Raw genomic sequence first — 26,174 nt, 5'->3', positions numbered from 1 at the left:
TAAATTTGATTTCATTTGATTTGATTCTTAACTGTTTGGTAACAAAGAGTTTGTGATGAGAAAGATCTCAGCGATGTGAAAGATCTGACCCGACAGTTAAAAATGTTTCACATATGAAGCTAAAGACTGACGTAGATGACTGTGGGCGGTTATTTCCTGCTCGCTTCACACAGATTTACACCTGGCTGCAGACGTGAGTTAAATCCACATGTAGAAAGTATTTCAAGTTAAATAAACGAGCTTCCTAAAATGTACAGGTATGTTGTGTAGACTTTATTATAGGCTTTAAGTGAAGGATTTCAGCCAGCCTGTGCTGTCGGGGGGGAAGCTGAAGTGATGCAGAGGCCAGAGGAAGGAGAACCGGCTTCTACATCTCCGTCTCTATGGCCGGGCTCGGCCTCCAGCCCGACACCTCTCCGTCCCGCTCTGCGTCCAGCTCCGAGGCCTCAGCGGGGGAAGGCGGCTCGGGGACGGCGCCGCTTGTCTCAGGGAGGCGCCATGATGTCGTCTGGGTCATGTGACTGTCATGGGTCACAACAAGAAACAGAGAACAAGAAGCGAGCTGAAAGTTATGCATCACCAAACGCTTTTCTGAGCATCCTCATGCCTCTTCGGGCACTTTTCCAGCTGCTTTCTCAGGCAGGTTTTCAGCAGGACTGGACCTGCACTCAGCTGATGTCATGTAATAACTAGGGCTGGGCAACGATTAAAGTTTTTAATCTAATTAATCACATGATTTCCCTGATTAATCGCGATTAATCGCATTTGTACGCAGAATCCAAAAATGAATCCAAAAGTAGTGTATAGCTTTTAGCATTTAGCTTTATTTTAAATGTGCTGCCATATGAATGAAAGTGCCATAACATTTGTTGTGCAAACACACTTTTAACATCAGCATCTTTCTGTAGTTTTTATGTAGAAGCCTCGCTCCACTGTCTGTTTCCTTGAATGACTTGCTGCTATCAGTTGTGTGTTTTGCCTTTAAGTGATATTTTAGACTGGAACTACTACGCTGAGAAGACAATTCAACTTGGCAGAGTTTACAGATGACTTTGGTTCTGTCGACTCCGCCGTCTGGAAGAACTTTAACATGAAAATGGCCGAGTTATAGTTCCGTACCCTTCTCCATGTTTGGTGGATCCGCCGATTACTTTCTTTTCCTGTTCCACAGCAGACAGCAGCAGACTTTTACAAAATAAAAGCCTGTGAGCAACAGACTTTTACAGAATAAAATAAATAATAAAACACAGGTGGTCTGTGGCGTAGTGGGTTGAGCAGGCGCCCCATGTACAGAGGCTATAGTCCTCGCTGCAGCTGGCCCCGGTTCAAGTCCCACATCGGACGGCCCTATGCTGCGTGTTGTTCCCCCTCTCTCTGAACTTTCCTCTCTATTAAAGGCACAAAAGCCCCAAAAAATAATATATATATAAAAAAAAAACTGTGCACGATAAAATATTTATCGCCGTTAAATAACTAGCGAGTTTACGCGATAATAACGAGTTAACTCGCCCAGTCCTAGTAATAATGTGATGGTTCTCAGGCAGGTTTTGCTGTATTTTCTATGATTTAAAGCAGATTTACTCTGCGTTTTCATTGGCCTTCTCTTTTGATGGCCATAAAAGTTACAGAACATGTCGCATCATTCAGAGAAGTGTCGTATCCCATCCGGTAGGCTACTTGTTTTTCAGTTTAATGATAATTTAAGAGTTTAGTATTTAAATTTAGAAATATAAGCTAAACAATTAGGATGTGCTGAAAGTTTCTCTTACTTGATGTAGTATTTTACTCCATCAGCGGTGTAGGCCTCCTCCCAGCCATAAGGAAGACCTGGAGGGAGAGTAAAGAGTGTTTAGTTGATGTTTGAACTACAGCACTGGTCCTGATCAGAACCTCATTTCTTCCTGTTTGTGAATAATCTAGAAGCTCTTTGTGGGTTTTAAGACTGGAATTAAGATTTGTTCCCATTTCTTTAGCTGCATGTGTGAAAAACAGCAAAGATAACACAGTGTGACAGACAGAAAACAGGATTTCTGCAGCAACAAGGTGATTCCCAAAGAGCTGTTAGCTGAAAACTTGGCATATCTCAGCATGGTGTGCAGTGTGTCCTTAAAACATTTGAGGAAACTGGACAAGTGGAGGACAGAAGAAGAAGTGTCAGGCCTAAAGAACTATCTCCAGCAGATGAACAGGATCTGAAAGTGATGTCCTTAAGAAAGAGGAAAACATCCAGCAAAGACCTGACACAGGAGCTGAGAGATGCATCTGGAGCTTCAGCTGATCCATCTGCTGTTGGCCCAAGCCTCATCAGAAATGGGCTCCATGGAAGGGTGGCTGTCAGGAAGCCGTTCTTAAGGAAGGGAAACAGGGAGAAAAGGCTGAGCTGTGCCAAAGGACACAAGAAGTGGGCTGAAAATCAGTGGCAGCAGGTCTGATGGAGGGATGAATCCTCCCCAGAGCCCGGAGCTCAACATTACTGAAGCAGTGTGGGATCATGTTGGCAGAGAACGGAACAAAAGGCAGCCCACATCCAAAGAAGAGCTTTAAGAGAAGGAACCTCTCACATCTCAGACTCTGCAGGCCTCAGTTAGCATGTTAAAGGTTAAAGGTCACCCCAAGGTCAGAAACCCAAGAGCTACATCTTAGGTACAGCTTAGGTTTGCAAAGCTGCATCTGGCTGTTTGTTCTTCGAGCTTTAATGAGCCGTGTCACATGATCTCTGTCGTGGTGACAGAAGGTCGTCTCTCTGCTTTGATTGTGAGTCTGACGGCCTGAACTCGTTCGCCTCTCAGACAGGAAACGAAACGCTCCTGCGTGCACAGTTCAGCGATCCTCATGTAAACACACCGAGTCGAGCATGTAGTTCTCACCGCTGGAACAAAAGCACCCGATCTGAGGCGAGATGCTGCTTTGTGTTGCTGTGAATTCAGACCGATGCATTTCACCGGCCAGGTTTCACCCCATCAGGCTGAGTGCCGAAGCGGGGCCGAGGGATCAGAGGCCGGTGTCAGGTGGTGGAGGCGGGAGTCACGTGACCAACAGGAGCGAAGGCTGCACTGTTGATCTGTGCTTAAAAACAAGCCTCCATTTTAGATCATATTAAGTTTGCTTTTACCTTTTATGTTAAATGAGTTGTAGTTAAAGTAAGTCAGTGAATAATCTTTATATATGGAGCTCTGTTCTCAGATCGCGAGGCGCTTCAAAACAGAAAATCAAGTAGAAATGGACCTTCCAGGTGGCTGAAGCACAGAGATGTTTATTTTTAATTTTCTTTTTGGGAAGTCCAAAACAAACCGAATGATCTCAGTTTTGTCTTCATTTAACTGTAGAAAATTCTCTCTCATCCAGGTGTTTACTTCCTCCAGACACTGACACAGTACGTCTGCTGGGCTGCAGTCGCCATGGTGACAGAGACACATAAAGTTGTGTGTCGTCTGCATAACTGTGATAATTGATGTTAAAGTTCTGCGATATCTGACCCAAAGGGAGTTAAACAGAAGAGGTCCAAGAATTGACCCCTGGGGGACTCCACAAGTCATGGCCACTCGCTCAGATTCATAGCTGCCAATTGGAACAAAATATCTCTGGCCTTCTGAGTAGGACCTGAACCAGTTAAGGACCGCTCCAGAAAGTCCAACCCAGTTTTCCAGCCTGTGCAACAGGATTCTGTGATCTACAGTATCACACGCAGCGCTGAGGTCCAACAGAACCAGAACTGAAACATCACCAGAATCAGTATTCAACCTGATGTCGTTTAACACTTTGACCAGAGCTGTTTCAGTGCTGTGTAAACATATTTAATGTGAAATTAGACACCAACACAGTCAATGAAAGCAGCTACAGCTGCCAGTGAGAAGCAGAGGATGGCAGTCCATGTCTTCATGACCCTCGGTGCATCACTAAATGTTTTGGGCGTGCTCTATAACGACATATCACTCAGTGGGGTCACATGGCACTGAAAGGATCAGATTATTGGCTAAATTACAATAAGAATGAGTTGAGCAAGGGTAATTCTCCTCGGATATATGGCGGTAAATGGGATCAGAGGCACAAAGCGTGTCATAGCCCGGTATGATAGGTGGCGCTGTACCCATTCCAACTGTTTCTAATAGAGCCACTTCCTGTTGACCTCTTCACCACCAACAACAAGCTTCTGTCCATGTTGTCTGCTGACAGAGTTCACCTGAGTTAGCTGCTGATGCTGTGTGTGACATCATCAGCTAAGTTGTTGCTAAGCAACAAAACAAAACCCCGACCCACTGATGGAGACCTCTGAAGGTTTCTACCACACCTTCCTCTCTGCTACACTTCAACTTTTCTTTCTTTGTTTTCTTCAACAACATCATATCTTTGAAAATATGAATTCACACTGCAGCAACATCTTTTCCCTTCTGGGATTCATAAAAATATTCGTAATTGATCTGAAACATTGTTTCTGCTCTGTCACCCTGTGATAATGCTTTATCATTATTTTTCCTTGGGGGAGAAACATTATTGATGCCTTTTGGAGTCATTTCACACACATTTTAAACTACACCAACTGTTCCACGTTGTTTTATGCAGCCTAACAAGCGTTGTTCTGTCATTTTTAAGATTAAATCTGAGTCGGTTAATCATATGAAAGCATCAGTTTGCTGATAATCTGACAGTAAAATAAAAATAACACCAGGATTTCCTTTGAAATGCTTCAGTTTCAGTAAGTCTGTGCTTCGTGTTAAACATTTTCTCTTTGCCTGAAGATCTAATCTGTTTTGAGACATTCAAACTCAAACTCTAAATACTAAATCATTTGTTTCCTTAAGTCAAAGAGATGCTGCGATCACAAAGAAGATGTACGGTTTCTGATTGGTCGGGGGGGCTTTTAAAGGTCCGATCCGGCAGCTTTGCGTTGGAACAGTCGAGCGACGAGTCGTTGGGGATAAATCATGAGAAGCATGCTGGAAGCTGTGAAAAGTTAACAGCTCTCAGGAGACGCTGTTCATTGCACCTGAATCATGGAGGTGGTTGCTGCCTGTGGTCGTCATGGTAACCGTCTGCAAAAAAATACAAACGGATGAAGCAGATGCAGCCTGAAAAGCAGAGGTGGGTAGTAACGAGTTACATTTACTTGAGTAAGTTTTTGAAAACATTATACTTCTAGGAGCAGTTTTTAATCTCTATGCTTTTTACTTTTCCTTGAGTAGATGTGTGCAGCAGAAACTGTCCTCTTACTCCGCTACATTAGGCTACAATGAGCTGGTTACTTTTCTTCTTACCTCTTTGGTATTCTGCGCCTCATTATTTTTATCCCCCCGCGTACGCCTCATTTTAATGTTTTATTCTGACAGAGAGAGAGACTTCCGCCAAAGGCGCTACCACCTGACTGTGTTCCACCAATCAGACGCAGCCGTGCAGTCTGGTCACGTGACCGTACTCGATCTCAGCGGCGGGACGGGTTAGCTTTAGCATTAGCCGTCGTAGCAAACAAACAAAGAAACAGATGAAAAATGTCAGAACCAACGGTGGGAAATGAAGACGCAGACGAGGCCTCATACTGAAAGCATGTTTACCTTACAAAGAGTGAGAAACAGCAGCTACATTATGTGTCTTCTGTGTCAACCAAAACAAACGCACATTTCAGCAGAAACTCAACATCTAACTTGAGGAAACATGTAGCGCTAAGTTTCCTAAACTCGTTTTTTTCCCCCATGGATAGGTGAATGTTTGTTTTTTAGGTTACATATGGGTTACATATGTTTTAAACATTTCCTAAGTCTCTTTTATTCTTTACTGAAGTTCTTGAATTTACCTGGATTATTTTAATTTAAGCTATTTTGTAATGAATTAATTCATTTTAATTAATTTTATCAGTTGGATGAACTCTAATTTCCCTAAAGATGATTATTTAGTATTTTTGTCTGTCTGATTGAATGCTTGTGTTAACAAATAAATCAGATGTTACTCAACAGTTACTCAGTACTTGAGTAGTTTTTTCACTTTTTTTACTTTTACTCAAGTAATTACTTTTTACTTTTACTTGAGTCGTATTATTCTGAAGTAACAGTACTTTTACTTGAGTACAATTTTTGGCTGCTCTACCCACCTCTGGTGAAAAGTCTTATTTCTGCTGATTCTGTTTCTCATTAAAAAGTGTGTTTTCAGGGAAAATGGGGCCACAGAAGGGGACAGAAGGGCCCGATTTCAGGATGAAGAGCTGGTTCTCTGACAGCTTCTACCTCCAGAACATGGATGGAAGTCAGTGCGACGTCCTCCAGCATTTAGCTGTTATGCTGCAAACAAGTGGAACAAACTGCCAGTGGAGATTAAACTTTCACCAAATGGAGACATTTTTAAATCCAGGTTAAAAACATTTCTGTTCTCATGTGTCTATGCATGAAATCTGCACGATATCTTTGAACTTATCTGGACTGTTGCTTGTTTTTAATCATTGAAATGATTTTATTTGTTTCTCTTTATATTCTTTTATGTGTTTTTAATGCTTCTTCCACTCCCTGCTGCAATGCTTTTATTTTATGTAAAGTACTGTTTTGTACATGAAATGTGCTACAAATAAATTTGATTTGATTTTGATCTTTACATTCTAATCAGTGTAAATTCACATCTATGAAACAGAAGAACCTTTTCTCCTCTGAGTTTAGAGTCCTAATTTCTCTGACTTGGCGCCTCAGACCTGGAAACTGGACCTCTCTTCTTCTCTTGTTACACTTCAGATTACAGACCACCATCTGGAGACTTAACAGCCCCAAAACAAGCTGAATAGGTCCTCGTCTCGTACTGATTACCTCCTGATAAACTGTCAGACGTTGAATAACTGCCCCAGTTTGTCGGGCTTCAGACCTCCAGCCTCAGGTGAACGGAGTTATAAATAAGTTTATCACTGCAGACACATGCTGGGCGCCAGGTCTGAACATTTTCAGCAGAACGAACAAATTATTATAATTTTAATGACTGCGAATGTCAGAATGAAGTATGAATTAGGTCCTATTAGCTCACAAATAGGGTAGATGTGATGAGGGGTAGATGTTAGGAGGGGTCAGCCATTTGAAATCAGAGAGTTTATCTCAGTAACTGATCATAGTGGGATGAAGTTACATTTTAGCCTCTGAATGATTATCTAACCTCAAACACCATCAAGTAAACTGCTAAAAAACCCAAAATGTGTCCAAACGTGAAGTAAACAGTCTGACCTACTTTCCATCAGAGCTGCTGCAGGAAGTCCCTGCTCGCCGCCTGTGATCCTGAGACAACGGCTGGTAATTATGTAAGCGCGCCCACATCCTCCCACTGACACTCTGATGGAGGAAATTTAAGTGACTGCATCAAAAATCCACATCTTTGCTGCTGAATACGGACTGAACCCAACAACCTCCAGCACTGATGCTCTGTTCGACTGAATAAAGAATATGAAGGTCGAGCTGACTCTGTGCTTCAGTATGCTGAAACCTAGGGTCCTTTAATGCAGACAGCTCATCATAAAGCCTTCCACTTAAAGCTTTTCCACAAGAGCTTTAACAGGGTTAGGGTTAGGTAACCCCTATGAACTTAGGGTTAGGTAAACCCTATGATTTTAGGGTTAGGTAACCCCTATGAATTTAGGGTTAGGTAACCCCTATGAATTTAGAGTTAGGTAACCCCTATGAACTCAGGGTTAGGTAACCCCAATGAATTTAGGGTTAGGTAACTCCTATGAATTTAGGGTTAGGTAACCCCTATGAATTTAGAGTTAGGTAACCCCTATGAACTCAGGGTTAGGTAACCCTTATGAATTTAGGGTTAGGTAACTCCTATGAATTTAGGGTTAGGTAACACCTATGAATTTAGGGTTAGGTAACACCTATGAACTTAGAGTTAGGTAGCCCCTATGAATTTAGGGTTAGGTAACCCCAATGAATTTTGGGTTAGGTAACCCCTTTGAACTTAGAATTAGGTAACCCCTATGAATTTAGGGTTAGGTAATCCCTATGAATTTAGGGTTAGGTAACCCCTATGAATTTAGAGTTAGGTAACCCTTATGAATTTAGGGTTAGGTAATCCCTATGAACTTAGAATTAGGTAACCCCTATGAATTTAGGGTTAAGTAACCCCTATGAATTTAGGGTTAGGTAACGCCTATGAATTTAGGGTTAGGTAATCCCTATGAATTTAGGGTTAGGTAACCCCTATGAATTTAGGGTTAGATAACCCCTATGAACTTAGAGTTAGGTAACCCCTATGAATTTAGGGTTAGGTAACACCTATGAATATAGGGTTAGGTAACCCCTATGAATTTAGGGTTAGGTAACCCTTATGAATTTAGGGTTAGGTAACTCCTATGAACTTAGGGTTAGGTAACCCCTATGAATTTAGGGTTAGGTAACCCTTATGAATTTAGGGTTAGGTAACCCCTATGAATTTAGGGTTAGGTAACCCCTATGAATTTAGGGTTAGGTAACCCTTATGAATTTAGGGTTAGGTAACTCCTATGAACTTAGGGTTAGGTAACCCCTATGAATTTAGAGTTAGGTAACCCCTATGAACTCAGGGTTAGGTAACTCCTATGAATTTAGGGTTAGGTAACCCCTATGAATTTAGGGTTAGGTAACCCTTATGAATTTAGGGTTAGGTAACTCCTATGAATTTAGGGTTAGGTAACCCCTATGAATTTAGGGTTAGGTAACTCCTATGAACTTAGGGTTAGGTAACCCCTATAAATTTAGAGTTAGGTAACCCTTATGAATTTAGGGTTAGGTAATTCCTATGAATTTAGGGTTAGGTAACCCCTATGAATTTAGGGTTAGGTAACCCCTATAAATTTAGAGTTAGGTAACCCCTATGAATTTAGGGTTAGGTAACCCTTATGAATTTAGGGTTAGGTAACCCTTATGAATTTAGGGTTAGGTAACCCTTATGAATTTAGGGTTAGGTAACCCCTATGAATTTAGGGTTAGGTAACCCCTATAAATTTAGAGTTAGGTAACCCCTATGAATTTAGGGTTAGGTAACCCTTATGAATTTAGGGTTAGGTAACCCTTATGAATTTAGGGTTAGGTAACCCTTATGAATTTAGGGTTAGGTAACTCCTATGAACTTAGGGTTAGGTAACTCCTATAAATTTAGAGTTAGGTAACCCCTATGAATTTAGGGTTAGGTAACCCCTATGAATTTAGGGTTAGGTAACCCCTATAAATTTAGAGTTAGGTAACCCCTATGAATTTAGGGTTAGGTAACCCCCGATGAACTCAGAGTTAGGTAACCCTTATGAATTTAGGGTTATGTAACCATTATGAACTTAGGATTATGTAACCCATATGAACTTAACAGAAAAATAACAGAATTGATCTCATTATGTAGAGAAACCAGACCTCATTTTATTGGGGTTGGAGAAATTAAGCCCTCATCTCTGCTGGCAGATGTGAACACAAAGTCTTGACTTACATGTGTCATCCTTATCAGAACAGCCGATACCAGTTCTTCAGTTCTCACAGATTCAGATTCCACCAGCTGCTGCTCAGTTAAACGTTGATGGCAGATATACCTGCTGGAGATGTGACACCGTCTCTGTTTATACGTGATGTTTTCACTCTAAATCAGCTGCTACAGTCCCCATTAGGACACCTCTGTGTGCTGACAGGGACCAGGACATTTTGTTATGTTGAAATAACCGAAGGAAAAGCTTTAAAGGATTTGATTTTTAAGCATTTCATGCCTTTTTTATCTGCCTTATCAGTATTTCCTGGAAACACAATATTCTCCTACTCGTCATTCTGGGCCTATGTATTTGCTGGAAGGCTTCAGTCTCAAATACTCCTGTTAAATAACACACAACTCTTTGTATTTAAACTGAAATGGCTGAAAAGATGCCACTCTGTGCCTCATCCCACCATGACCTATGTGTTTGATCTCTCTTTGCCAACAGACCACCTGATGGCTCTGGCCATTTGCTAGGAGTGCTTTCCTACAGGATCCAGTTCAGCGTAACTTATTGCATTTGTTACACATCTTGAGTACAGAACGGGTTCTGGTTCAGCTCATGCGCCACACTTGGAACACTTTAGAGCATTTCCACCAAACACAAACTGGTCTGGGAGCTGAGGTACACCAACCCATCCAGTTCACTCACAGGTTGAAGTCAAGCCAAACTCATGACGGAACTTCCCTTTAAAACAAACATCGTAGAATTTCTACATTTTCCTGACTCTGTTCCCTTCACAGGTTAAAGGGATAGTTCGCCTCTTTTGACATGAAGCTGTATGACATCCCATATTAGCAACATCATTCATGATTTATGATGATTTTGCTTCTCAAAACAATATGCGTTCAACAGAGTAATACATTTGCATCACAAAATGGTTCTCCAGGAAAAAGTCAGACCTCACAATCTCTTGGCCCTATTTTCTCTCCCTTCGTATCACTGCCTGCTGCCGCCTGCCGACAGCCGCGCCTGTTACGGTGTTTATGTAACGGTTATAAATATGTTTGCTGTTGAACAAAAAGAAAGAATATACTATTTGGTTAAAAAGTGTTTTGTTTTCATTCATGGTGGTGCCTGGAGAGAAGCAAGAACACATTTTTGTTTGTGTCTTTGTAGAAGAGAACTTGGCACATTGATTTTCTAATCGAGTGATCTGTGATCAGCTACTCTGGTCTTGCAATAACAGACGATAGAAAAATTCATTAGAACAATAAAGTGTTTAAAATGCCAATACTTGAATATTATTTTGCTTATTTTTCATTGTACATTGTTTTCTTAGAGTGATTTCTTAAAAGTTTGTTTTGAGAGTCTTACCTGCTGATCGAGTCTCACTTATTATGTCTAAGTTAGCGAAGGGGAAACTTGTTGCTGCTGCTCGTTCATTACAACACTGGACGTGACGACAGTAACATCGTTTCTTGTGTCTGTTCTTTACTATTCCCCTTTGAAGGAAGGGGAGGTGTAACATTTGCTGCTCGGAAGCAGGGGACTGCTCGGTCTGCACTTCGGTCTGCACGGTCTGCACTGCAGGCAGTGATACGAAGGGAGAGAAAATAGGGCCAAGCGATTGTGAGCTCTGACTTTTTCCTGGAGAACCATTTTGTGATGCAAATGTATTACTCTGTTGAACGCATATTGTTATGAGAAGCAAAACGCTTTATTTTTTAAACCCCAGCCAACTAGCCGGACTACCTTCATCAACACCAAAACGAGGCTGGAACTCTGCTCACAGGACGCAGCAGGGGGTAAGAAGATAGCCTCGTTTCCACTATGCAGTCCGGTACGGGTCGGTTCAGAACAGTTCTGAACCACCAAAGCGTGCCGGTCCCATGGAACCCGTTACCATGTCTGTAACCCTTCTGCTTGGGGTACCGAGCACACAGGACCGGTTCCAGGCTCTGCTCTCCGTTGTTGGTGAGGAGGCTGTGCAGCGGGAGCTCGATGGCACTGGGCAAAACCAAAAAGTTTTCCAGCTGATTGAGCAGAAATGTCAGAGAGTGGTTTCAACCGGACCGCGAGCCGGTGTGGCATCAAGCTGAAGAAGCTGGGAGGTGGTTCCACATTATGGATGTTATTTGCTGTCATTTGCTATTCATGCTTCGGCACGCACTCCGCCCACCCACTGAGGGTCCCCTTTGTACAGTGGGAAAGGTACCGGACTGCATAGTGGAAACGAAGCTAAAGTTCACCCTTCCCCCCTTATTTTCTCTTGTTAAGCGACCTTGGGTACCCTGAAAGGCGCTATATAAGTTCAAGTTATTAGTATTATTATTATAAAGGATAATGCTAATACGGGATATCATACAGATTTATGTCAAAAGAGGCGAACTATCCCTTTAAGTTTCCACTCGTCAGCGGGTCGACATCCTTCATATGAGGTGGCTGCTTTGGGACTCATCCTGCACTCCCATCCTCAGATCGTTATGTCTACATTTTGTTCTCGCTTGGATCAGACAGACCAGCTGTTCAAAGTTGTAGTTTTTTCAGGTTGGACTCCTGAAACACGCTCCTGATGTAAGAGGTTCTTAAAGCTAGAACCAGGTAAGAGTTAGCGCTGATCTGGAACCAGTTATCCTCACCGGTCCAGCCGGTTCAACAGCTGTTGAAATGCAAAGAACTGGTTCCAGATCAGGAACTGGACCTATCGCAGTTAAAAAGAGAATGGATTAAGAATGGATTCCCCCTCCTGCTCCACCATCTTCATAACAGTAGGTCTAAACTATGATTGAACATTTCTTTGACCTTGTATCCTCTTCTAAAGGCCTCGGTATGCTTCTCCGTCGCTATCCGTCAATCCGTCTCCGTGGTCACGCAGAGGCTGTTAAACCTTACGAAGTTCTCCGTCGGGATGTTGGATACGCAAGGCAGTTCACCTCCCGATCAGTAGGCGGCGCTACGTTAAACGACCCAATCTCTTACGTCTATGGTGAAAGTGGTTGATTGGTTGTTCACCTTCCGGCTCCGTTCCTCCTCACAGTGAGCGATGGCGACCGAGAGAGAAAGACTGTTGTTGGAGTTGGAGCTTGTTGATGTTGAAATGCAAATAATTTTGACAAAATGTTGACCGGCACACTCAGTAAACTCTTTCAAAGATGGCGGTGTTGTTGTTCTGAGAGGAAGGAGCTAAACCGGGAAAGTGATTCAGGAAATGATGTCATTAGCCGACCAATCACAACCCTTGCGGTCTCCGTCTCCTCAACGGATAGATAGATATAAATGTTGGCCGATGCACGCAAGCGATGGAGAGCGTCTCAGGGAGGGTCTCCGTAGGCGACCATAAATCAGCCTTTAGTCATTTTCCATGCTCGGAGTAATCTGGAGTCTCTCCTCTTTCTGGAACTGTGAATAAACCCATCGGAGTCTGAACCGAAGGAGCAACACTTACAGCTGCAGCAGGTGCGTTTCAAATCAGGTTTTTTTTATTTCATCATGTACATCACAGCCCAGCTGGTCACACAGAGAAACTAAAGCCATATTTTACAGAGCGGCAGCTTCAGACTCAGGATCTGCAGCTTGTTTCAGAACACAGAAGAGGAACAACCAGCAGAAAAACGCCCGGTCGGGCTGCGGCGAGCCTCTGATCAGAACATTTTAACGCCTCCCGGTGTCTGCGGGTGAGTCGGGCGTGCTGGATCTCTCCCCCTCCGCTGTTTGATGATGCTTTGATTTTGTTGGCTAATCTACTGCACAAACACGAGCGTTCAGCCACTCAAACACGAAGCTAAACACTGAGCAGGTAACGGAAAGCTACAGGAAGTGGTGTTCTACCTGTAAATCGCTCAGGTAGGAGCGTTAGCTACGGCTGATGAAAGCCTCATCGTACTGCGATGCTGAAGGCTTCTACTGGTTTCTATTGTTTGTTAGATGAAGGTTTTCACTGATACGGAGAGAGAGGCAGGGTCAAAGTTAAAGGACCACACCAATGTTTGGGAAGTTTTGTCCATTGCTCACTTGATACGAAAGTTTGTGCACCTCTTTAGTCTGAATTCCCTTTTCCAAAGTTTCTTCTATGACAAGAAGTTAAGTTAAAAAAAACTAGGGCTGGGCATTAAAATGTTTAATCTAATTAATCACATGATTTCCCTGATTAATCACGATTAATCGCATTTGTACGCAGAATCCAAAAATGAATCCAAAAGTAGCGTATAGCTTTTAGCATTTAGCTTTATTTTAAATGTGCTGCCATATGAATGAAAGTGCCATAACATTTGTTGTGCAAACACACTTTTAACATCAGCATCTTTCTGTAGTTTTTATGTAGAAGCCTCGCTCCACTGTCTGTTTCCTTGAATGACTTGCTGCTATCAGTTGTGTGTTTTGCCTTTAAGTGATATTTTAGACTGGAACTACTACGCTGAGAAGACAATTCAACTTGGCAGTGTTTACAGATGACTTTGGTTCTGTCGACTCCGCCGTCTGGAAGAACTTTAACATGAAAATGGCCGAGTAAAAGTTCCGTACCCTTCTCCATGTTTGGTGGATCCAAAGATTACTTTCTTTTCCTGTTCCTCAGCAGACAGCAGCAGACTTTTACAAAATAAAAGCCTGTGAGCAGCAGACTTTTACAAAATAAAAGCCTGTGAGCAACAGACTTTTACAATAATAAAAGCCTGTGAGCAACAGACTTTTACAAAATAAAATAAATAATAAAACAGAGGTGGTCCGTGGCGTAGTGGGTCTCTGCCCTCCTGCTTCCTGTCTCTCTGAACTTTCTGATCCATTAAAGGCACAAAAGCCCCAAAAATAATAAAAATAAAAAAAGAAACTGTGTTGATGCGCGATAAAATATTTATCAGCGCTAAATAATTAGCGAGTTAACTCGCCCAGCCCTATTAAAAAAACATTTAAACATGTTTTAAATCCAGGTTAAAAACATTTCTTTTCTCATGTGTCTATGCATGAAATCTGCACGATATCTTTGAACTTATCTGCACTGTTATTCATTTAAATGATTTTATTTGTTTCTCTTTATATTCTTTTATGTATTTTTAATGCTTCTTCCACTCCCTGCTGCAATGCTTTTATTTTATGTGAAGCACTTTGAATTGTTTTTACATGAAATGTGCTATATAAATAAATTTGATTTGATTTAATTTGATCAAAAAAAAATTGAACGTCTGAAAAAAAAGAAATATTTTAGATTATTTTAGTTCTTTTTTATAAAATACATTTAATCTGAGATATAAATCATATTTCCTGAACAGAAAATGAGATCCGGTGCCGTTACTCTGATCACACGATAACAGGAGTCCAATGGGCCAAAGCTGGAAACATTCATGTGGCCCATCAGCCTCACAGAGGTCCTCCTCCAGTGTGTTCACCTGCAGGAGCGTCCCACCGAAGCCTCTAACAACGCGGACTCCAGCTCTCCGGCTGCAGGTCAACACACTGGAACCAATGCGCTGCCTCACAGAAACAGACATGTCTCATGCAGGTTTCACACGAGTCCGTTAGCCGGAGGTGAGGAGGCGAGGAGCTGGCGGGGAGGAGAGTGCTGGGGCTCAGAGATGGCGCTGACGTGTCCGGCCGATGCCTCGCCGACGCTCCTCTAGAAGGTCAGCACTGAAACGGGGAGGACAGTCACTCACAGCGGCAGGTCGGTTTGAGTTTCATCCGGCGGGAGTCGCATGCAGGGCAGAGACAGAGAGGAGGAGGAGGACATGCAGGCCTGCGGATCACTTACAGTCGACCTCCAGGAGGGCTCGGACGCTCCGGGCCAGCTCCTTGGCCTCCTGGCTGAGCGTGGCCGCCGTCCACGGGCTCCTCTTGTAGCGAGGGGGCACGCCGTGAGACGACGGGCCGACCTTCACGTCTCCAGAGCTGCAAACACAGAAGCCGACGAGTCAGCGGAGAGAAACTACCACAGCAGAGGCAAACACACACCCGGAGTGCTTAGTTTTACTGGTGGGACCCGGTTCTGAGGGGACTTCTGACCAGGGGGCCCAGAGGCTGAAATCAGATCTTTATCATCAATTAATGACACGATGAGTTAAAGGGATAGTTCGCCTTTATTTTTTATTTTCCACCAGCATGTGCGTACAGCGATGTGGAAAATAAAGCCAAATGTTCCAGCCTCAGTAAATCCAACCTGAGAGCAACAGCAGCACAAAATCAAATCAAGTTTATTTATATAGCACATTTCATGTACAGAACAATTCAAAGTGCTTCACATAAAATAAAAGCATTGCAGCAGGGAGTGTAAGAAGCATTAAAAATACATAAAAGAATATAAAGAGAAACAAATAAAATCATTTAAATGAATTTAAAAACAAGCAACAGTCCAGATTAGTTCAAATATACTGTTTAATAGTCTAATAGACTTATTAACGTCTAAGTTTATCTGAATGTTGGCTTCTCATCAACAATGCAGGCGGATAACTCACTTTACCAGCATCTACCAGAACAAAGTTATAATTAATCCCATTTCAGCAACATGACGGACTGAGTTCCTCATCCAGCCTTTATCAAATCAAATTAAATTAAATTAAATTAACTTTATTTGTAGCACATTTCATGTCCAAAACAGTTCAAAGTGCTTCACATAAAATAAAAGCATTGCAGCAGGGAGTGGAAGAAGCATTAAAAATACATAAAAGAATATAAAGAGAAACAAATAAAATCATTTAAATGAATAAAAACCAGCAACAGTCCAGATAAGTTCAAAGATAACGTGCAGATTTCATGCATAGACACATGAGAACAGAAATGTTTTTAACCTGGATTTAAAAATGTCTCCATTTGGTGAAAGTTTAATCTCCACTGGCAGTTTGTTCCACTTGTTTGCAGCATAACAGCTAAATGCTGCTTCTCCATGTTTAGTCTGGACTCTGGACTGGACCAGCTGACCTGAGTCCTTGGATCTAAGAGCTCTGCTGGCTTTATATTCTCTGAACAGATCACAGATGTAAACCATCAGCAGGCTTTTAATTTAGCCAATTATCCAATCCTTTCAGCGCCATGTGACCCCTCTGAGTTAGTGAAACGTTTCCATCATGAGCAGTGATGCGCATGGGTGCAGACTTTGATGAAAGTGATATTCAGAATGGGTAAAGTCATTAAATGAGCCAGAACAGGCCGTTTATTCCACACAAAGAGGAACAATGCAGCAGGAGCCTTCGGTGAATGGACGGACGTTTCAGCCGACCTAGAAACGGACGGACAGGCGAGTGGAAATAAAGAGCAGGTGCAGGGGGTCGCTGGTTATGAAAGCTGAGGTGTTCCACTGACCTGCACCGGAGTGAAAGGAAGTAGGTTGGAGGTGTCACAGATGGGAGACTTAATAACAGGTCTGATCCACCTGATTTACAGAATACAGCTTACATAAGATGCTCCGATCAGAAGGGAAAACACCGGTGAGAAGGAAGAGCGTCGGAGGAAAGGAAGGGAGGTAAAGGAAAAGCAAGAGGAGCTGAGGGAGGAAGAGAGGAGAAGAAAATAAGGGAGGAAAGGAAGGGAGGTAAAGGTAAAGCAAGAGGAGCTGAGGGAGAAAGAAAGGAGAAGAAAATAAGGGAGGAAAGGAAGGGAGGTAAAGGAAAAGCAAGAGGAGCTGAGGGAGGAAGAGAGGAGAAGAAAATAAGGGAGGAAAGGAAGGGAGGTAAAGGTAAAGCAAGAGGAGCTGAGGGAGAAAGAAAGGAGAAGAAAATAAGGGAGGAAAGGAAGGGAGGTAAAGGAAAAGCAAGAGGAGCTGAGGGAGGAAGAGAGGAGAAGAAAATAAGGGAGGAAAGGAAATACGAAAGAGGAGAGATGGAGAGATGCAAATACTGAGAGAAAACAGAAGGATGACAAACAAAGAAGGAAGAAGAAGAAGAAGAAGAGGAGAGCAGAAAGGACGAGAAGAAATAAGGAAGGAAGGAGTGAAAAAGGAAAGGAAGAAGGAAGAAAAGGAGAAATATAAAGAAAAGAAAGAAAGGAAACCGTCTGCTCTTCTTCTTCTGTGGCGTCTCTCTACGCGCCGATCAGATAATTAGACGAAGAAGAGCACGCGGTGACCTCACGCGGTGACCTCACGCGGTGACCTCACGCGGTGACCTCACGCGGTGACCTCACGCGGTGACCTCACGCTCCCCCCGCAGGTTGAGATGTTTCGTAACGCCGCTGCAGCCGCTCGCTGTCGGCGGCCATTAGCGAGCCGACTGCAGTCCCATCTGGGCTGAAGTGGGCTGGACCACCTGGGCTGAAGTGGGCTGGACCACCTGGGCTGAAGTGGGCCGGACCACCTGGGCTGAAGTGGGCCGGACCACCTGGGCTGAAGTGGGCCGGACCACCTGGGCTGAAGTGGGCCAGGCTGGACCACCAGGTGTGTGTGTGAAGCAGGACTAATGAGCTCGCTGCAGGAGCCCTCATTACATGTGATACAGTGTCTCACATCAGAGATGGGACCAAGTCACACATGTGCAAGTCCCAAGTCCTTTTTTATTGGGCAAGTCAAAGTCACCTTATTATTTCAATTTTACCTGCAGAATCTGATCTTAATAAAGTGAAAACACAAAGATATAAGTAACTGTCAGTTAACATCATTGGCCAATGTGTCCAACCTGTCCACCCCGTATCATATCAAGCTAACGTTAGCTAACTACTGGCTAGGCTAACAGGATAATATTAGCTAATATGACGAACACTTACTGGTCAGAATGGATCTTCAAATGACGAACAAAGTTCGAAGTTATGCTAGATGCTAAACTCTCAAGTCATTCAAGTGCCGAGTCTTTAACTTCCAAGTCCGAGTCAAGTCTTGAGTGTTTTATTTTTTGTCAAGTCAAGTCACAAGTCATCAAAACAGTGACTCGAGTCCCCGTCTCTGTCTCACACACACACTGCAGCGGTGCATCCATCACTTCTGAGGACAATAACTCAGGTTCCATCGCTGGAAGCAAACTCGATCCTAACTTCATCCAGACCCTCAGAGGTCAAACGAAGACTTAACTTTTCCTCAGAGGGAGGGGAAAGTCCCCATAAGTAGGGTTGTACAAACACATTCCCACCTGCACTACGTTACAGACCACCTGAAGCAATCTGAGCTTTTTACTTTTTTAACTTTTTAAGACCAGGAGAAACTCCTCCATGCATTCATCTCCAGCAGACTCCATCACTGTAACGCTCTTTTAACTGGACTTCCCACAAAGAGCATTAAACATCTGCAGCTCATCCAGAACGCTGCTGCTGGAGTTTTAACCCGGACTAAGAGATCTGAACACATCACAGCAGCTTTAAAATCTTTACTCTGGCTTCCAGTCAGTCACAGAATAGATTTTAAAAGCCTGCTGATGGTTTACAATCTGTGATCTGTTCAGAGAATATAAAGCCAGCAGAGCTCTTAGATCCAAGGACTCAGGTCAGCTGGTCCAGTCCAGAGTCCAGACTAAACATGGAGAAGCAGCATTTAGCTGTTATGCTGCAAACAAGTGGAACAAACTGCCAGTGGAGATTAAACTTTCACCAAATGGAGACATTTTTAAATCCAGGTTAAAAACATTTCTGTTCTCATGTGTCTATGCATGAAATCTGCACGCTATCTTTCAACTTATCTTGACTGTTGCTTGTTTTTAAATTCATTTAAATTGTTTTATTTGTTTCTCTTTATATTCTTTTATGTATTTTTAATGCTTCTTCCACTCCCTGCTGCAATGCTTTTATTTTATGTAAAGCACTTTGAATTGTTCTGTACATGAAATGTGCTATATAAATAAACTTGATTTGATTTTGTGTTGCTGTTGCTCTCAGGTTGGATTTACTGAGGCTGGAACATTTGGCTTTATTTCCCACATCGCTGTACGCACATGCTGGTGGAAAATAAAAAATAAAAACACACAAACACCAGGAGATGAAGGCCGCCGGTTGCCTTGGCAACCACTTTGCCGGCTCACGCTGAGCCTCTAACGAACAGCGGGCTGCCAATCAACTCGCTCTCACACACCTGTAACTCTGCCACCTTTGTGAGGACCCTGACTGTTACATGACCCCAAACCTGAGGCCGAACCCTGAAACTGAGGCAGAACTCTCTGAAGAATGAAAAGTTAGAAGCTCAGATTATTACAGAGACACTCGGCCTACCTGAAGCTCTTTGTGGGCCCCTGACTCTCCAGCAGGAACTCCTGAACGTTCTGCAGAAACAGAGAGAAGACAAGGAAACACGGCTGAAACCTGGCTGAAACACGGCTGAAACATGGCTGAAACACGGCTGAAACGCGGCTGAAACGCGGCTGACACACGGCTGAAACGCGGCTGAAACACAACTGAAACACGGCTGAAACACGGCTGAAACACAACTGAAACACGGCTGAAACACGGCTGAAACACGGCTGAAACACGGCTGAAACACGGCTGAAACAAGGCTGAAACACGGCTGAAACACGACTGAAACACGGCTGAAACACGGCTGAAACACGGCTGAAACACGGCTGAAACACGACTGAAACACGACTGAAACACGGCTGAAACACGGCTGAAACACGGCTGAAACACGGCTGAAACACTGCTGAAACACGGCTGAAACACGGCTGAAACACGGCTGAAACACGGCTGAAACACGGCTGAAACACGGCTGAAACACGACTGAAACACGGCTGAAACACGGCTGAAACACTGCTGAAACGCGGCTAAAACGCGGCTCAGCGGTTTAGTCACATGACAAAGATTCCTCCTCTGGCTCTGGTTTACCTCCACAAAACTCAGCAGCTTTTCCGTTGACATCTCAAAGCCCTTCTTGGCCGTTTCGCTCTTCCGTAGCTGACACTCCAGGACGGCGACTCTCTTCTTCAGCTCCTCTGTCTCCTCCTGTGGTAAAAACAGATGAACATTAAAGATTCTGTGCTCTGCACACCTGATGGCTTTTAGATCTGATGCCCAGTACAACTCGTCTTTATTCTAAAGCTGCCGGTTCTGTCGCTCGTCCCACTTTCATCAGCAGTAAAGTTCTCGTTGGAGGCAGAAGACACAAATTAAACCAGTTCTTTGGTGGAAACACATTTACGAATGTGAACATCTTTACCGCTGAAGTAACATTTAAAAGATCCTTTAAGGATCCTTTAACACTTAAGATTTACGGAGCTTATTATCGGTCCTAAACGGCAGCACGCAGCGCCTTCTCAGACGTTTCTATTACCGACTCTGAGCAGTAAATGTAGAAAACCAAACGGAAAAAAGGAAAATGCTAATTAAAAATGATTCTTACATTAACTTTAACTTAATATCAGACAGTCTGAACTCGACATGTTTCCTGTTCAGCTTCGTTTCATCTGTTAACATCCAAATGAACATCATGACCTTCACCACACAAGCTTCCCTGTGTGAAGACGCCATAAACCGCCCATATCCTAATATTTTACAGGCCTACAATGTAAAAATGCATATATTTTAACAAATGAAATGAAGTTGCTGAGAGTTTAAATAGTCTACAATGAAATAAAAGTCACAATAAATATTGGAATCGCAGCATTTTTGCATTCTTTTTGTATCCCAAACCATCCCGACTGCTTCTGATGTGGATTAAATTGATCTAAATCTTATGAATAATGACACTAAAATCCACCATGCTTCCAGGGTCCTTCTCTCTGTGATGAAGTCTGGACCGAGCTGTCCAACAGAAATATAACAAACACGTCAGCAGCCTCCAGCCCTGTCGCTGGTTTTAAAGCATCATGGTGTGAACACAACAAACACCAGCAGCTGGGGCAGCTGTGGCTGGAAGTCATGTGGGTCACCTTCTTGGTGGGCGCCGGCTGCTCCACTCTCTGAGTCTTCAGCTCGGCGATCTCAGCCTCCAGCAGGTGGATCACCTCCTCGTAGTCCATCTCCATCCCTCTGGCCTGCTTCTGGGCCTCCTCGGCCAGCTGGATCCGAGTCCTCAGAGCTCGACTCTCCTCTGCTCCCACCTTCACGCCCTGCAGACGGGTGAAAACAAGGATTCAGCTCATAAATCTGCCCAGCTTCCTTTAGTGTTTAGTGTTTAGTGTTGAGTTAGCATGATGGCGCTCTTTGCTCTGGGGCGTTTCCCAGCGTCCCCCCGACTCTGATAAGGTTAACGACGTTTTGGAGGCAGCGTCACCCAGGAAACCAAAGCAGGATGATGTGTCTGTGCTCTGCGGGGTTATTAAAGGAGGGAACAGGAACCTGTTTCCAACCTTCACAAAGAAGATAATTGCCAAAGATTACTCAGTTTAACTTTGTGTTGCTGTTGGGAAAACATCCTTTTCACATCATTTTATTATTGTAAAAGCAGACTTTTACAATAATAAAATAAATTAAATCTGTAGGAGGAGTTTAATGAAATGCGAGGTGTGGAAAAAAAAGACGTTTCAAACCACCAGCAGGTGGCGCTATAGGTGGATGTCACTATGATAATATGTGCGCGTTCAGGCTGGGTCCAGCATTCACCGTGTGAAGTTTGGGACAGATTGGATTATGTATGTGGGAGTTATAAGCGACTTCATTTTTTGTGGCGAGTGACGGCGAGTCATCGAACTTTGAGGCGTTGCCACGCCCACGCCCTTATATTTTGAAAAAGTTGCCCAATGATTTACTTAAGAGTAACCTGGCCAATTTGAAGTCTGTAGCATTAAATCTGTAGGACGAGTTTGAATTTGCAAGGCGTGGAATCGGGCAAAAATGGCACCAAAACGCACTTTCCATCCAAAATGGCCGCCTTCCTGTGAACGTGGGACCATGGCAACTTGAGACTTTTTTGTGCGTCTGGGCATGATGAATGAGCGTACCGAATTTCGTCGCCCATGCGAAACTAATCCTATTAAGGGGACCATTTTAATGAGCGACTCCCAAAAATATAAAGTTTAGATTCTTTCATGTCGTAGACTGGCAGGTGGCGCTCGCAAAATTTCCCCCAAAAATTATATATAAAAAATTAATAATTAAAAACCTGCGTTAATGCGCGACAAAATAACTATCGGCGTTAAATAACTAGCGAGTTAACTCGCCCAGCCCAAATTATTACTGTTCTTATTCCTCCGGTTCTTATTACATAACCAGCTAACAGAGAGAAGCTTCCATCGGGGCACATGTGAGCATCGTTTCCCAGCGACGGAGCAGAAAAACCTCTCGTCTGGACCAGCCGCTGCTCTTTTGTTCCGCTTCTCGCTGCCAGGCTGCACAGCTTGTGCGCCCTGAGGGTGGGTGGGCGGGCGGGGGCAGGAAGGGGTTAACACGCTCCCTCCTGAGAGCTGGAGGTCAGGCTTCAACATGGGGGCAACCTCTCAGGGCCCCTCGGGCCCCCGAGGCCACAGCTGGAGGGAAGGCATCCCACGCTGGGATCCATTAGTTACCCAACACACACAGAGGAGCACATGGCCGCTCATCTCCACCCTGAGTGGATGCTCGGCGCTGAAAACCATCTGTAACAATCTAATTTTATCACCAACTGTGTCCCAGTTCTGAGCTGCGATGTGCACACCCTGCGGGGATGCCTCTCCTCCGACGGTCAGCCGGCTTCAACGTACTGAACTGTGATAACACCCAGTGACACATCTGAGCATGAATTACAGTAAACTGTGTCCTCTGAACACAGTCAAACTCAGAACCGGGTTTCTCAGTATATATGGAAGTTTTTCTGTGCCATCAGAGTTTGAATACGAATTTCTAATATTGAATTTTTACAGCATCAGAATCAGACTTTGAATTTGAAAAACCAACAGTGTAAAAAAAAAAATAATAATAATTCTAAAAAAAATAAATAAAAATAAAAAAAATAATAAAAAAAAAAAAAATCTGTGTAAAAAAATTCAACATTAAAAATTCAGTTGAAATTTTTAGATGTTGGAAGTATGTAGTATGTAGTATGTAGTATGTAGTATGGTAGTATGGTAGTATGTAGTATGGTAGTATGTAGTATGGTAGTATGGTAGTATGTAGTATGGTAGTATGGTAGTATGTAGTATGGTAGTATGTAGTATGCAGTATTCAGTATGTAGTATGTAGTATGCAGTATGTAGTATGTAGTATGCAGTATGTAGTATGGTAGTATGGTAGTATGTAGTATGGTAGTATGTAGTATGCAGTATGCAGTATGTAGTATGTAGTATGCAGTATGTAGTATGTAGTATGCAGTATGCAGTATGTAGTATGGTAGTATGGTAGTATGTAGTATGGTAGTAAGGTAATATGTAGTATGTAGTATGTAGTATGCAGTATGTAGTATGTAGTATGTAGTATGGTAGTATGGTAATATGTAGTATGCAGTATGTAGAATGCAGTATTCAGTATTCAGTATGCAGTATGTAGTATGTAGTATTCAGTATGCAGTATGTAGTATGCAGTATGCAGTATTCAGTATGCAGTATGTAGTATGTAGTATTCAGTATGCAGTATGTAGTATGCAGTATGTAGTATGTAGTATGCAGTATGTAGAATGCAGTATTCAGTATGCAGTATGTAGTATGTAGTATGCAGTATGTAGTATTCAGTATGCAGTATGTAGTATGCAGTATGTAGTATGCAGTATGTAGTATGCAGTATGTAGTATTCAGTATGCAGTATGCAGTATGTAGTATGCAGTATGCAGTATGTAGTATGTAGTATGCAGTATGTAGTATGCAGTATGTAGTATGCAGTATGTAGTATGCAGTATGCAGTATGTAGTATGTAGTATGTAGTATGCAGTATGCAGTATGTAGTATGTAGTATGTAGTATGTAGTATGCAGTATGTAGTATGCAGTATGCAGTATGTAGTATGTAGTATGTAGTATGCAGTATGTAGTATGCAGTATGTAGTATGCAGTATGTAGTATGCAGTATGCAGTATGTAGTATGTAGTATGTAGTATGCAGTATGCAGTATGTAGTATGTAGTATGTAGTATGCAGTATGTAGTATGCAGTATGTAGTATGCAGTATGCAGTATGCGGGTTCGAACACAACCAGAGTCTCTTTATTGGAAGAGTTTTACAAACACATGCAGCCCTGCTGAGAGCGTCCCCGGCGGCAGATGGAAATCCCTTTCGCCCCGTTTGTTGGTGTGATTTCCACGTCTGAGATCGACCCGTTTCCCTTCATAAAGTGTGCCTTCTGCACATATGACAGCGCTGCAGGAGGACAGCTGAACTCACTGCTGTGTGCTTCCTCTTCTGCTTCATGCATGCGTGTTTCCAACAGCAGAACGCTGACAGCTTTAATGAGTGCACACCTCCACCTGAGCTCACAAACGGGTGATGGCAACAAGTAGCATCTACAGCGGACTTTGAGGAGAACAGATGGGAGCTTCTCCAGTTTGTGGGAGAAAGTCATCCATCCATTATCTCCCGCTTATGAGAGTTCAGGTTGCCGGGGCAACGGGTCCAAGGAGAAAACCCCAACATCTCTCTCCCCAGCGACACTCGCGAGGTGTTCCCAGGCTAAAAGGCATGATATAATATCTAAAAGAATTAGGGCTGGGCGAGTTAACTCGTTATTATTAACTTGTCAATTATTTAAAAATTATTGCGCATTAACGCAGGTGTCATTATTGTAAAAGTCTGTCGCTCACAGGCTTTTATTTTGTAAAAGTCTGTTGCTGTCTGCTGTGGAACAGGAAAAGAAAGTAATCGGCGGATCCACCAAACATGGAGAAGGGTACGGAACTTTTACTCGGCCATTTTCATTTTAAAGTTCTTCCAGACGGCGGAGTCGACAGAACCAAAGTCATCTGTAAACACTGCCAAGTTGAATTGTCTTCTCAGCGTAGTAGTTCCAGTCTGCTGTGCAGACCGAGCAGCAAACAGCGTAACAGGCGCGGCAGGCGGCAGCAGGCAGTGATACGAAGGGAGAGAAAATAGGGCCAAGAGATTGTGAGGTCCGATTTTTTCCTGGAGAATGATTTTGTGATGCAAATGTATTACTCTGTTGAACGCATATTGTTTTGAGAAGCAAAGCGCTTTATTTTTTAAACCCCAGCCAACTAGCCGGACTACCTTCATCAACACCAAAACGAGGCTGGAACTCTGCTCACAGGACGCAGCAGGGGGTAAGAAGATGTTCATAAATGATGTTGCTGATATGGGATGTCATACAGCAGAGGCGAACTGTCCCTTTAAAACACAATAATCATTTATTTTCTAGAATCTACGGTTCGGTGTTTACCTTTCCTTCGAGCATCAAAGATTAGCTGGAAGGTCATGTTGGCTAATATAATGACTCCACCTGCGCGATGGGAGAAGTCTACACGGGTGTCTACACTCACGTGCACAGTGTTTGTTCAATCTGTCTGATTCTCTGAGATAAATTCATCCATATATTCAGATTCTTTGAGTGAAAGAGACTCAACCTTAGAGCAGCTTGCACTGAGCCAAAGATGCAGTTTTTCTTTCCGTGCTTCAGCTTCGTGGTTTTTGTGTAATTTTACCACAAAACATAAAAAGAGACAAACAGCAATAATCCGATTCCTCCACCCTGATGGAGGATGGATCAATGAATCAATGAAGCTGATCAATGAGCTCCCGAACAGAAGAAATTATCGGCTGAAATAACTTAATTTTCCGTTGTAATAAAAGCTTTTGCATTCTCACTGCATCGGTTTACGTCTCTTTAAACCATCCAAGTCTTTACAATAATAAAGCAAAGAGAAAACCCAGCATTTATAAACAGAAACTAACATCTAACGTGTCAGAGTGAGTCTGCAGTGAGCTGCCATGATTCCAGAATATAGATGGGAAACATCCCGGCCGCTACAGTATCTGTTAGCCGTGTCCAAAAGTAGATAAATCGATCAGCTTATGCAACGATACAGAAGCTGATCGGCAGCGTG

At 43.1% G+C, this 26,174-nt stretch overlaps 2 protein-coding genes across 2 annotated transcripts in view; both read right to left on the bottom strand.

Annotated features, from left to right (window-relative positions):
• Positions 1–361: 361 nt before the first annotated feature.
• On the bottom strand, positions 362–2,942 carry LOC142373981 (syntaxin-binding protein 4-like). The gene is made up of 3 exons (XM_075457469.1): positions 2,868–2,942; positions 1,770–1,827; positions 362–521 (listed from the first exon to the last, which is right to left on the bottom strand). The coding sequence occupies exons 1-3, from the start codon at positions 2,935–2,937 to the stop codon at positions 368–370; spliced, it is 282 nt and encodes a 93-aa protein (XP_075313584.1). The 5' UTR covers positions 2,938–2,942; the 3' UTR covers positions 362–367.
• Positions 2,943–14,057: 11,115 nt separating this feature from the next.
• Positions 14,058–26,174, bottom strand: part of stxbp4 (syntaxin binding protein 4) — a 52,290-nt gene continuing 40,173 nt past the window's right edge. The window contains exons 17-21 of the mRNA XM_075457387.1: positions 21,148–21,327; positions 20,105–20,221; positions 19,499–19,548; positions 15,132–15,268; positions 14,058–15,010 (exon numbers count right to left, since the gene is read on the bottom strand). Of these exons, the coding sequence (XP_075313502.1) occupies positions 14,997–15,010; positions 15,132–15,268; positions 19,499–19,548; positions 20,105–20,221; positions 21,148–21,327 (498 nt within the window). The 3' untranslated portion in view covers positions 14,058–14,996. The remainder of the gene's footprint in view (positions 15,011–15,131; positions 15,269–19,498; positions 19,549–20,104; positions 20,222–21,147; positions 21,328–26,174) is intronic.

The sequence above is a fragment of the Odontesthes bonariensis genome, chromosome 23, assembly GCF_027942865.1.
Source record: "Odontesthes bonariensis isolate fOdoBon6 chromosome 23, fOdoBon6.hap1, whole genome shotgun sequence".
NCBI classification, from domain to species: Eukaryota; Metazoa; Chordata; class Actinopteri; order Atheriniformes; family Atherinopsidae; genus Odontesthes; species Odontesthes bonariensis.
The sequence above is the reverse complement of the archived record's forward strand: the minus strand, read 5'-3'. Positions and strand labels throughout refer to the sequence as shown.